Source organism: Hipposideros armiger, unplaced genomic scaffold (genome assembly GCF_001890085.2).
Source record: "Hipposideros armiger isolate ML-2016 unplaced genomic scaffold, ASM189008v1 scaffold_696, whole genome shotgun sequence".
NCBI classification, from domain to species: Eukaryota; Metazoa; Chordata; class Mammalia; order Chiroptera; family Hipposideridae; genus Hipposideros; species Hipposideros armiger.
This window is the reverse complement of record NW_017732046.1, coordinates 298,247-312,393: the sequence shown is the minus strand read 5'-3', so window position 1 is coordinate 312,393 and position 14,147 is coordinate 298,247. Positions and strand designations below refer to the sequence as shown.

Here is a 14,147-nt window from a genome sequence, read left to right as displayed (position 1 = left end):
CGAGCTGTTGTTCAGCATCTTAGCTGTAGAGGGCAGTGTCACTGGCCCTCATATGTGGGATCCGAACCGGGGCCCTCTGGCGTCCCAAGCCAGTTCCTAAAGCCACTCGGCCGGCCCTGTATTTTAGATTTTATTAAGGTAATATGATCAAAGATACATTGAAAATATTGCTCAAAATGACCAAAGATAATTCAAGTTTTGAGTGGCCCCAAATTACAATATCAACTTTGCTGGGGGGTTTTCCTTTGAAAAACTGGCTTATTAAAATGTAAAGTATTATATGTCTAAGACTTCAGTCAAGTTACAAGATTTTTTTGGTTTTTTTTTCCTTTGTAGCAAAGGAGACAAGTTTCTGACTCAAGTGTTCTAAAAAACAAATCTTTGAGAGAAAATAACAAGAAAGAGTGTTGGAGTTGTCCCTCTACTAATCAAAAGATGAAATCCGATGGATTAGGAGCATCTGGACATTCATCAAGTACTAATAGAAATACTATAAATAAAACTTTGAAGCATGATGATTTAAAGGAAAAGGATGGTACAAAACTAGTATCTAAGATTACAAAAGAATTAAAATCTGGGGGAAAACATGTTTCTGGGAAGCCTAAAGCTATAATAAAACCCAAAATAGAAAGCAGCGATAATGCAAAGTCAGCAAACACGTCACCTGGACAAGTTGTGGAAACATCAGCAACAGCAGCAGCAAATGGTCATAAAAATGCACTAAATGGAAAAGGAGTGAGAAATCATGAAGGACAAATTGCAGGTGCCAGACCTAAGGTCCTCACTGGAAACGTGCAAGCCAGAGCAAAGCCATTGAAGAAAGTGACAGGAAAAGATTCTCCAGGCCTCGGCATCACAGGACCCTCCAGCAGATCTACAAATTCAAGTATGGAATTACTGGTTTCCAATGAATGTCTGGATGAACCAAAAGAAAATGGATCAATAGGAGAAGAGAAGCCATCTGGTCATAAACTGACCTTTTGTGAATCTTCAGGACAAACAGTGAAAAATAGTGTAGAAAATATGAAAACTTCTGTAGGTGGGTTAGCACTCTAATTTTTAATAGCCCCTGACAGTTAAAGTTCCTAGAAAAAATTATTTGTGTTTGTACTTTTATTTAGTTTCAAATGCAAAAAAAACATAATTATTTACATGTATTCATGCAAACAGAGAAAACAGTTCTTCCCATGTTAACATTTAATTTTATTTATAGTGTCTGACCAGTGAATTTGTACATAATTGTTACCTATTTACTGATCTATCTCGTGACTCATTTTTTTCTTAATTTACAGCAGTAAAATCTCGACCTGTTTCAAAAGTTACCAATGGAACTTCCAATAAAAAAAGCATTCATGAACAAGAAACTAATATAAATAACAGGTAAGTCTTTATTTATTGTTTTACCTATAAGCTTTCTGGAAGTTAATTACATTCTAACTTCTAGGTAAATATTTTTTAAATTTCTTTTTTGTTATAAAATTTAATGTATTTACACAATGAAAATTTAAAACTTATTTATTAAAGGAAGTTAGTATATATATATATATATGCAAACTGATGATTGATGCAAAATTTAAAACAATACCTTAATTTACACTTGTGGTACTTGATTATGCATTGCTTTATCATACTTGATCTACAATTCTTATAAACTTAAGGACTTAGGAACATTTTTTTTTTTTTCAGAAAAGATATATTTTTTATTTCTTTGAGGAAAAAATGTATTTCACGTATGGGTCTTTTAAAAGCTCATGTTTTGGAATTTCAGTGCAAAACTGAGTGCAAATCCTTTTTCTTAGTGTGCCAAAGAAGGTCTCTAGCAAAGGATCTAGTGATCCAGCACCACAGGCAATTTTAAAGAAAAGAGGAAATGACAATGGATGTGCTACAGCTCAGCAGAAGATAAAGAATGTCCCATCTAATCTTGCTAAAACTCAAGGTAAGCTGAAATAGTCCTGATGTTACTTCCTTATTTATTTAAATTGAGTAAGCAGAACTCTGATTTGGAACTTGAGCAGCAATTAAGCAAGGTATAACATGGCTTTACTCAGTACATTTGTTTCATGCTATACAGATGAGATTTTATACTTTTGCTTTTTTAGACAAGGATTTTGGGGTGTTAGTTTGGTTTTTTATTGTCCTTGTGAGAGAAATAATTAAGGAAGTTACTGGTTTATTTGTATTTCTGGTCCTTTTATATATTATGCCCATGTTTCTTAAAGTTTCATTGCTAACATGGAATTCTATCTGCAAAACTGTCATCATAGAGTTCTTTAAAAAGCAGTAGTACAGTGTAGAGAGCAGTAATACATAGGAGGAAGAATTTTTCCTCTGGAATCTGCTGTGCCTGTTCTTCCATGTTCTAAGAAAGAAAAGAGTACTGACCAAATTGCATACTTTGCTAACATAATACCTGATTTTAAAAATTAATTTGCTTTATGCATTAAGAGCAGTTTGTAAAATCCTAAAAACAAATTTTGAGCTAAATGATGCATTAATATTGAAAGTAAATAAAAAATAAGGCAGAGAAAAAATAATTATGTTCTAGCTATAGTTAAAATTAAATATTTAAAAATATTTGGTAATTCTGTTTGACAGTGCTCAAAATATGATCTCTAGGACATTCACCAATGGAAACAAATAGATTTCCCAAGTTAATCCTCTTTCCCTCCAGTTACCAGTTTCAATTTCCACTGCGTATCTAAGTTGTTAACCCTGAGGAGCTACCATAATAATGATCTGGTTATGAGAAATAAATTAGTTTTGTTCATGTTTGAGGAAAAAAATGACATCAATTTCAACATTTCTATTTTATGTTCAGCTTGACTCCTTTTCAGCTCTGTGGAACAGTCTTTTTATCCCTCCAAAACTTGAAAGAGAAATCCCTTCCTGCTCTTTTGGTACAAGAAAATCAGAATTTTCCACCCCCATATATTTATGCATATCCAATTCTGGCATAAGGATCAAAGCTCTTTACTTGAAAAAGAGAGATACTATTTTAATAATTTTACTAAGACTCTGGAATAGTCCCTCTGTATTTGTAATAAAAAAATATATTTTTTATAATTTTATCATGCCACTAACTCCTAATCTGTAATTGTCATTCGATCATAGTGTGTTACCATTTCATTGTTTTATTTATTTTATTTCTTCTAAAGTAATTTAAAAACAAATATTGACGTTCATGCACAAATTGGAAGGTATGTTATATTTTTTAATTTAATTTTCTTAGGATCCCAAGGAGAGTCACCAAATTCAGTAAAATCTTCAGTCTCTTCAAGGCATTCTGATGGAAATGTGACAAAGTTGGACCACAGTATGACAGATAAACAAACACCTAAGAGAAAAATTGTCAAGCAAGGACATACAACTTTGCCTAAGGCTAATGCAAAAATAGTGGCAATGCCTAAAAACCCAAATCAATCTAAGAAAGGTGAAACTTTGAATAATAAAGATTCAAAACAGAAAATGCTTTCTGGGCAGATCATATTGAAGACTCAGTCTTCTCAAAGACCTTTAAAAAATGAAACATCTGTTGTCCAAAAAAGTATGCTTCACGATGTATGTGATAATAATAACAAGGGCAGTGTTACTGAACAGAAGCCTCACGAACCTCTAATTAACCTCACATCTGAAATCAGTGGTATGGAAGCGTTCCAGTCATCGTGCACACGTGACCTACAAAAGCCATTAAACAATCAAGAAAAAGAGAAATTGGTATTAGAATGCCAAAGCATTTTAAATCTGGATAAATCAATAAAACATGAACTGGAATCAAGTCAGATTTGTTCAGATAAAACTGAAACACAATTTTCCAATCACAAAGAAACAGATCATTGCAACACAGGTAAACTACATTGTCATTCTGATGGGAGTGGTAATGTAGATCCAAAATTTTATAGCACCACTGCCCTAAAATCTATGCTTTCAAATACAAATGAAAACTCCTTGAACTCTAATCCAGTTTGTGATTCAGACTCCACAAATGCAGAGCAAATCCATTCAGTATCTGATAAAGACAAGCAAGTAGGGCGAAGAGATACAAACAAAAAGTCAAGCATCAACAGTGTGAAAGATGTTTTACCTTGTGTTCCTGAAAGGACAAATGGTACCTTAAATACTATTCAAGATGACAGAAAATCTAAATTACCTATAGAACAGACAATCCCTAGTCAATTGTCTGAGGACTCTGCTATCAATGAAGACAAATTTGCCACAGCAGACTCAGATAGTTCCTCCAAGTGTTTTTTGGAACAAATATCAGGAAAAAATTCTCCTAAAGATATGGAAACAACCGAAACTCCATTCACGAGTCAGTGGAATTTGAGTACCAGTGTTCTTCAGCGAGAGAGCCCTGAATCTGACACTGGCAGTGCTACCACATCCTCTGATGACATAAAGCCCAGGTCTGAAGACTATGATGCTGGAGGATCTCAGGATGATGATGGGTCAAATGACAGAGGTATTTCTAAATGTGGCACCATGCTGTGCCATGATTTTCTTGGAAGAAGTAGCAGTGATACCAGTACTCCTGAAGAATTAAAAATATATGACAGTAACTTAAGAGTTGAAGTGAAAATGAAAAAGCAAAGTAGTAATGATCTTTTCCTTGTTAATTCAACGAGTGATGATGAGATTCCTAGGAGAAGGCCAGAAAGTTGGTCTCGATCTACAATACTCCACCCTAGAGAAAAAGAAAATACTTTACGAGGCAGTGTCCAGTTTACTCAGGAAGTAGATCAAGTTTCTTCCTCAGCAGATGAAACAGAAGATGAAAGATCTGAAGCTGAAAACAGTGCAGAAAATTTCTGTACATCTAACTCAGCTCCTCAGCAGTTTCAGGGGATAGTTAATCTAGCTTTTGAAGATGCAACTGAAAATGAAAGTCATGAGTTTTCTGCAACTAAAAAGTTTAAAAGGTCAGTTTTACTTTCAGTCGATGAATGTGAAGAACTGGGATCTGATGAAGGGGAAGGCCATACTCCCTTTCAGCCTCCTATAGATTCCCTTTCACCTTCTGATGTTTTTGATGGCTTTTCTCATCAACATCATGGAAGGACCTGCTGCTATTCCAAATTCTCACAAGGAAGTGAAGGTAGTGTTTTAGAATCCAAACAAGATAAAGGCAATAGTGTTTGTAAAAACAAGAGCTCTCTCTTGGGTCTTGATAGCATTGACTCTTCAAGAAAAGATAAACAGAGTGCTTCAGCCACAGGAAAAAAGTACACAATAGATGTCCTGTGCAAAGGAGGCAGACATCTTCTTCCAGAAGATAAAAAAGTAAACAGTGGAAGCGATGTAGATAATGACTTTCAACAATGCAGCAAGCTGTTAGATAGTGATATAAAATCGCAAGAAAGACCATGTCATTTGGAGCTTCATCAGAGAGAACCCAGTTCTGACATACCAAAGAACAGCTCTACAAAATCTCTGGACTCCTGTCGGAGTCAACTTCTGCCTCAGGAAGGTCAAGTGAAAGAGAGCCATTCTACATCTACCGAAAAAGCTAACATTGCTTTATCTGCAGGTAATGTACAGAAATAGAAATGTTAAAACCGTAATAAAATTAGTCTATAGAGTTTTAAAGTTATATGTAGCCCTGAATGCTATATTTTAGTTAGATAGAGTAATTACTTAAGCAACAGATTCAAAATTCAAATAAAACTTAAATCTCTTCATAATATTAAAATTATCTACTCTTTATTGTTCACTTAAAATCCTAGTATAAAATCAATATCTAGTAAAAATTTTGGTTATTTGTTAGAGCTACCTTACTGAGATATTTTTCATGAAAGAATAAAGAGAAAAACTTAGTTTGCTATTATTTATGTCTAATTTAACATAGGAATTCTTGACTATTAGAAATTTTATTATACATTGGATATGATTTAAGGACTATGCTAGTATATATCTAAGAGGGCTGTGCAATAACTATAGTAATATATAACTAAAAGCACTGAACTATTTTAACTAGATTAATTATTACAATTTATATACATTTTACAGAGATTAAGACTTTAAGGATCACTATAATTCTATTCTAAAATTTTCAAGTAAAAAGATAAATTTCCTAAAAGAGATTATATTTAGAAACAATGATAATCTATGAAAAAGCCCAGGTTTGCTTCATATGTATAGATGATTTCCTGTCTAATTGTTTTGTGTGTTTGTCTTCCTTATTATAGTAATTTGAACTAATAACCCACATTTAAAATACGCAATAGTCACTGACTGAGTTGCTATTGTATATCAGAACTAAGAAAAATACTGATCAATGGTCCCTGTTAAGCAAAATCACAAGAATAGGGAGCTCCTTAAAGTTGTATTCTTTTTGTTTGTCCTTGCTTGCATCCTCCTTGCATGTGCAATATACAAATAAGGCTTTAGATAAAATGTATTTATTCTCCTTTTGGAACTGACATACCTTAAAAGTCACCATCAAATAACCATGTCTTTTCTTTCTCTTTAAGTTTTTATTGTAGTGAATTAGATATATGTGCACATTCTATGTTTATGTTTAAATAATTTCTGTTGTTTTCTGTATTACAAGTTTTCAAATTAAAGTATGAAGAATTGTTGTTAGTTGCCAATGTTGATTTTGCTGCTAAACATTACTCTTGAGGGTTTTTTTTTAAGATAGAAAAAGAAATGCCTCAAAAATCTTGTCAATTTTGTATAAAGGTTATTTTTCCCATTCTGTGTTTTTTTTGGACTATAACTGTTATATTGTTCTACAGAACTCTGAGGGGTACCAACATGTGCAATTTTTACATTGTGTAGTATTATGAATTATTTCAGGAGACATAGATGATTGTGACACATTGGCACAAACCTTCATGTATGACCATCGGCCTTCAAAAACCCTCTCTCCAATATATGAGATGGATGTAATAGAAGCGTTTGAGCAGAAAGTGGAATCAGAAACACACGTTACAGACATGGATTCTGAAGATGATCAACACTTTGCAAAACAAGATTGGACACTATTAAAACAACTGCTCTCTGAACAGGATTCAAACTTAAATATTACAAATTCTGTTCCTGAAGACTTAAATTTAGCACAGTATCTAATTAATCAGACACTACTTCTAGCACGAGACAGCTCAAAACCTCAGGGTAAAGCACATATTGACACTTTAAACAGATGGAGTGAACTAACCTCTCCACTTGATTCCTCAGCAAGCATCACCATGGCTAGTTTTTCTTCTGAAGATTGTTCACCCCAGGGGGAATGGACAATTCTGGAACTAGAAACTCAGCATTAAGAGTACTAACACTTTGGAAATTTTTGAATTATGCTACCCCTTTATTTTTTGATGTTTATATTACATCCAAATGATAATTGTATTAGCCAGAGATAGACTGCCCTTAATATTGGGGGAATCTTTCTAATTTATTGAAGTAAACATAGTTTGTTTATTAATATGATATAACATGTAGGAAACAAGTTTTTCTAAAATTTCGGAGCATGTTTTATTAATTAGAGAAATTAGAAGACTTATGAGGAAGCTCTTCCTTCAGTTTTCCTTTCCTAACTGATCATTTGTTCACTCAAGAATTTAAAATGTGAATGCACAAGTAGATCTGTACCTTTACTTTTTGCTCTGCATATGGTAACATAGTAATTTAACAATAAAAAACTTATTGTGCTTGTGTCAATTTATGTAGAGTTAATCTGTCAGTGACTTTCAAAGTCGGTGTGCTGGGTTGGTGTGGTTGAGGCTTACAGCTGAATATTAGAAAAACCTTCACTTTCCCAACAATTCAGGTCTAGGAAATTGTGAAGTCAGTGCATCTCAAATTTTAATCATATTGTTACTAAAACAGAGAAATGGAATACCCTGTAGCTCTAAATTTTGGTGATATGTCCAGAGAGAGACATCTGCCCTTGTTCACAAGCAGTGGAAAAATTCTCCATCTGTTTTATTGACGTAGACTCCCTTTATAGTGAATCACTTCCATTTTCTGTTCCATGTTAGAGATATTTTAGAACTGCACCTGCAGTAAGCCTGCACTATATATTAACTTGAAAATAGGCACATGAGGCAATTGTGTTACTGAGTTAAACTGTGCATGTGCACACATGTATTCTTGCTTTCTCCATGTGTCTACATACTCTACTTCCTTAAGATATCGATCAGATTGTCTTTCAGCCTGAATTTTGGTAGCAAGACAAAGACAAAAATCTTTTCTGCAAAATTCTGCAAAATGCTACTGGGGAGTGAACACTTGGATACCTACTTGATATTGGTGGGCATTGCCCTTAGGATAACGAGAGTTAGTAGAATTAACCTCCCTCAAAAGCTTTGTAGGTAATAATTTCTCTAAAATATGTCAGAGGTAAGGAAACTTTATGGTATAGAATTCCTTTTCTAAATGAACAAAGTTTCAAATGATTAATAAATCTGTGTATTCAATATCAAAAATCATTAATGCTCATCAGTTGTTATTCTTATACAATAATATGCTAACATTAACTACTAACCTGTTATACCATAAATTTGCTATGCCTTTTTTAACTGGGAGCTCTGCAGCGGGCACTCATTCATTCATACAGTCCAGAAAGTCATTAGTTCTAGGCACTGAGTTGCAAATATGAGTAAGATTTGATTCCTGCCCCCTCCCCTCAGTTTAGTTCTAGTGTGGGGAAAAACCATATAAGAAAATGGTTAAAATACGATATTATAAGAACTTTGTATTTTAGAGCTGGGTGGGAATTTAGACATTAGTCTAATCTCTTCAAATTCCAAAGGAGCACTCTGAAGCCCAGAGGAATTAAAAGATTGCCCCAGGTCCCACAGCTAATTTGTGGGCTAGAATCCAGTATTGCTTCATTTCAGTTTAATGTTATTTTTACCACACAGCACACTTCATTTGATTCTTATAAAACCTGAGAATAAATACATTTAAAAATCATTTGTAGTATAAAGAAGTAATAAATGATAGTACTAGAAACAGCACAAATTCCCAAAACATTGTACAGTAATACCTTGATTTGCAAGCATAATTCGTTCCAGAAACAAACTACTCGTATTGCAAGACATTGCTCGTTTACCACGTTAAAGTGTATTAGAAATGTTTGCTCGTTTTGTGGAACACTCGCAAACCAAGTCACTCGCAATCCGAGGTTTTACTGTATTTTCTTTTTCTCCAAATGTGAAACTGTTTCAAGTGTTACTTTTAATAAACTACCTCAGAAGTTCAGAAATTTATAATTGAAACGTCATTTTTTTCCCAGTGTCAAGGTCTTGAAAACTTTCTTCTTAAACTACTAGACATTAAAAAGCTATTCAAGGGCCTGCCGAGTGGCGCGTTGGTTAAGAGCTAGCTTGGGACGCCAGAGGGCCCCGGTTCAGATCCCACATATAAGGGCCAGTGACACTGCCCTCTACAGCTAAGATGCTGAACAACAGCTCAACCTGGAGCTGGGCTGCCATGAGTCGCCAATGACTGCGAAGGCTGCAGCCCCTGCTGCAGTGGGTTGCCATGGGCTACCGTGTGTAGCCAGCAGCCAGCATGAGCGGCCAGCAGCCGCTGTGAGTGGCCGTCCAGAAGCCGGCAACTGATCTGCCTCGCCCGGGAAGAGCGCAATGATGGTGCCAACTTGGGCCAGTGAAGCAATGTCCTCCACAACTAGACTGGAGAACAAAAGGATAGCAACTTAGCTGTTCCCCTCCCCCCGATTCCCCAGTGCTATTCCCATCCCCTAATTCCCCAATAAAAATCTTTTAAAAAAAAAAGCTATTCGGGTCAGCCGAGTGGCGCGATGGTTAAGAGCTGGCTTGGGACGCCAGAGGGCCCCAGTTCGGATCCCACATGTGAGGGCCGGTGACACTGCCCTCCACACACACACAAAAAAAACTATTCAATTTCATGTCATATCTGCATATAGATAATAGGGAAGGCATTTTGCTTAAGGAGGGACCTCTTAGGTAATTTCAGAACATGTGTGTTTTCTTACTATGCTCTTTTGTAAACAACACATCCACTAATCTGCTGTGGGACTCCTTGGGCTCGTTTTTCAACATTCAACAAACATACATTGAAAAATAATTGCTAACATTTACTTAGCACTTATTATATGTTAGACACTGTGCTAAGTGCTTTAATTATGCATAACATTTAATGCTCACAACAGTTCTATGAGGATATGTCTTCTTACAATCTTTATTTTACACATGAGAAAACTTATGTAGTGTCCTTACCCTGGATGAGCTACCCTAGTGGGAGAAACTAAAAGAGAAATAACACTGTACTATTGTTTGGGAGGATAAGAGCTATATATGGTCAGAGTCGTGGGAGCCCAGAGAGAGGAGCTGTGAACAGCTTGTCAGGAAGGGAAGATTAGAGAAAGCTTCTTAGAGCAAACACTGCTTGGGAATTTTCATAAAGAAGGGGTTTAGTGGTTGCAATCTAGTGGGGAGTGTAGGCCAAGGGACTTGTCTAAAGATGCGCTTGTTTGTATAAAAAGTACTTTGCTTTTACTTAGATTGTATGTCACAGATCAATAAAAATGGAAATGTTTCTAAAAGATGGTTTTATATTAGTTTACATGAGGTTGCAAAAACTCTAATCACATACTAAAAAAACACACAATCTTATTATATTTTAATTTGGGTTGCTTGGGAAGGATTGATGAAAATTATGGAGAGAGTCTAAAGCCCCTTTATACCATCTCCTGGAGCAACCAGGTAATATTTGGTGCTAGCTTTCAAGAATGACTAGGCATTTGCTTGGTGATTGGGCATTCTAGCCACAATAGCACATTAAAGAAAGGTGACCAGGATGTGTGTGACACAGGGCTAAAGAGCTAAGCTGGAGCTGGATTGTGGAAGTTATTAAATCCTATGTTTAAACAGTCAAAGCCCAGGGCTGGCTGAGTGGCTCAGTTGGTTAAGAGCTTGCTCAAGAGTATAAGTTCTGAGCAACAGGGTCACCGGTTCAATTCCTGGCCCGAGTGGATCTGCTGCTGAGCTGCCAACAGGTGGCAGGATAGCTCAGCTAAAAAAAATAATATAATAAATAAATAGTCAAAACCCTGGATTTGGTAGGCATTATGTGTTTTTCCATTATGCATTCATTGATTTGTTTTTAACTCAGTGGACAATCTGTTTCATTTTTCTTGAGGACTAACCACCTACAACTCACAATGGGTAGTCATCAAAGTTGTTTGCTTTTTAAGTAGTTAGGTAACATAACTAGATGTGTTTTAGAAAGATAACTGTCAGTAGTAATGAAGATGGCCTGTTTGTAGAAGCACCCGAATCTCAGAATGCAATTACAATAGTCTGACCATTACAATAATTTAACAATTACATCAACCTTAGAAATGGGGAATGTGGGAGGATTTGGCAGCAGAGTCATTAGATAGACTGAGATTATAGACTTGGTGGATGATGAGATGATAGGAGAAGATGAAAAGGAATTTTTAAATTGCTATCAAAAATAATATTTACTCCACACATATTTGAGGACTTAATATATTCCCAGAACTATGTAAGTGCTGGGGATTAAAAGGTGAATGGCATAGTATCTGTCCTTGAGCATCTCAATTTAATGAGGGAGAGAGATTGTTAAAAATTACAAAACTGTGATGTTAAGAGCCATCATAAAGCTCTATAAAGTGTAGTCAGTGGATAAAGGGGAGGAAAATGATGCAATGATACTTGGATAGGCTCCCTTACTATTTTAGGGTTAGTAGGAATTCACAAGACAAAGAGGCACAGTGTCAGCAGAACAGGAGTGTAGAGGCAGTGGAGAAGCCTGGTTGTTCCATACGGCTGGAGAGGAGAGAATGGATGGCAAGGGTTGAGTCCAGAGAGTAACCCGATCAGGTTTGCATTTTATTTTAGAAAGATCACTCTGGAAGCAGTATGTAGGGTGAAAAGGAGCAGGGTGACAAGGCAGGGAGACTGGTGACTAGTGTTAAAATAATAAAGGCTTGAACTAGGGCAACGGCTGTGGAGATAGAGAGGAGTGGACAAATTTGAGAGATTTAAGACATGGATTGGAAAAACTTAGTGACTGATGTGGGGATGAAAGGAGGGAGTCATCTTAAAAGACTCAGGTTTCTGACTGGGTGGGCTGGGGGTGGGGGGCTGGGTGGTTGATGTCAGTAACCAAAAATTGAAACGTTTAGGAGTGAAGATGAGATTAATTTTAGACATATTGAGTTTGAGATGCCTGTGGGACATTCAAGGGGCTGAGGATAAAATACTATGGAATAGTCAGAAAAAGAAAAACCTGAGAAGGAGGCTGAAAAAGAATATTCAGAAGTAAGAGAACTAGGAAGCCACAGTGAGGAGGAGTGATGAATGTATAATCTCACTATTAATCAAAAGGGCAAAGAAAAGCTAAGAAATTCCACTTTCACCTATTAAATTGGCAAGGATTTTAAAAGGTTTTTAAGAAATGCAATGTTAGCAAGAGAATGACAAGTTTGAGATCCTCATATGTTGCTATGGGAGTATAAATTACCTTTCCAGGAAGTAATTAGGAAATCTAGATCAAGAATGCTTATAACTTCATATCCTTAACCTAGTTTTTTTCCCTCTTGGGTTCTACCATTAAGAAATAAGAATCTGAGGTAAAGATTTGTCTTCAAAAATGTTTATCAGAAAGCTAGATATATTAGTGAAAATTGAAAACTAACTAAATGTCAACAAGAGAAAGGCTAAATAAATTATGGTACATCTATATGACACATTAGGCAATGATTAAGATCATTTCCAAAATATCTGTTTAATACCAAGGGAAGATACTTTTAAGGAAAAAAAAAACAGAATATGTATTTATAAATATGAAATCCAGTTTTCTATATAGGTACATCAAAAAAAAGACTGGAAGGAAATAACTAAAAATGTTAGTGGTGATTATGGTTAAGTGGTGTTTATTATATTTATCTTTTAACATTTTTCATGTGTACTACAAGGCACAGAAAAATAATTATGTTGGTGTATATGTGTTTAGGTAAATAGTAATAGTTAACAGTGTCAAATGATAATTGAGACGTCACTTAAGGAGCACACGTAGTCCATTGGATTTGGACATTAGGATTTTATTGGTAGTTTTTGTCCATTTTTTTTGTTTTAGAGTAGTAGTAAGGGCATAAACTAGACTATAGTAGGTTGAAAGATGTGCAGGAAGTAAAGTAGAACTTATTTTTTCAAGAAGCCTGACTGGAAAGTAGACAGTAGTAATTTGAACATACTGTGGTTTTTAAGATAAAATAAGAAGTTTGAAAATAAGTTGGAAATAATCAAGGAATCAGTGACCATCAAAGAAAAAGTAGGAAGAGGCAAGCTCAAGCACAAAGAGTACTAACTGATACTTGGCATTTCAAGAAACCTCAGATGTTTAATATAATTAAAGCACCAAATACACATGGGACAGCAGTGGAAGATAAAGCTGGAAAAGGGCAGGCAGGCCAAAACATGAGGACTGTGAGCAAGCCATTTAGGCAAACATGTTTACAACAGTTTTTAATCAAATGTAAACACATTATAGGACCATTTTATTAAGAGTACTCTAGCTGTATAGTGTGAAAACTATCTTGGAAAGAGAAGAGACTAGAGGAAGGAAGACCTGAAAGGGGGTCGGGTCATTGCAATTTAAAAAAGAAAAAAAAAGAGGCACAAACTAAAGACGCAATAGCATTGAAATAAGAGGATGGATTTGAGAGAGAATTAGAAGGCAGAATGAACAAGATGTGGTTGTCAACTGAGTGTGAAGACTTGGAGGAAGGGATAAAGATGATTTCCCCCCACTCCTGCCCCCATATTCCAGATTCCTGACAGGTAAAAAATGGAAGGCTGATGGTTCCTGGCTGGAAAAAAGATAATTTTCAATTTGGACATGTCACATATAGGATACAATTGAGACAACCAAGGTAAAATATAATGTCTTTCAAAGTTCAGAAACCTAACAAACTATGATCTTTCCACTCCCCACTCCATCTTCTGTTAGTTTTTTTTTTGGGGGGGGGTCTTTTCATATTTTAAATTTTTATGCCAAGACTACTTTAAATCCAGCTTAGCTAGATATGAGAAGTGTACGTTTCTATTATGTTAATACTACATGAGTTACTTTTAGAAAAAGAATATATTTTTGAAAGGGTTTTCAAAAATATAAATAGATTCAATAAGTAA

At 35.4% G+C, this 14,147-nt stretch overlaps 1 protein-coding gene across 3 annotated transcripts in view; it reads left to right on the top strand.

The window, feature by feature from the left end:
* Positions 1-7,659, top strand: part of BTBD8 (BTB domain containing 8) — a 77,915-nt gene extending 70,256 nt beyond the window's left edge. For all 3 annotated transcript variants that reach the window (XM_019626993.1, XM_019626994.1, XM_019626995.1), the window contains 5 exons: positions 337-1,039; positions 1,293-1,380; positions 1,800-1,939; positions 3,233-5,527; positions 6,799-7,659. In XM_019626993.1, the coding sequence (XP_019482538.1) occupies positions 337-1,039; positions 1,293-1,380; positions 1,800-1,939; positions 3,233-5,527; positions 6,799-7,265 (3,693 nt within the window). In that variant the 3' untranslated portion in view covers positions 7,266-7,659. The remainder of the gene's footprint in view (positions 1-336; positions 1,040-1,292; positions 1,381-1,799; positions 1,940-3,232; positions 5,528-6,798) is intronic.
* The last annotated feature ends 6,488 nt before the right edge of the window (positions 7,660-14,147 follow it).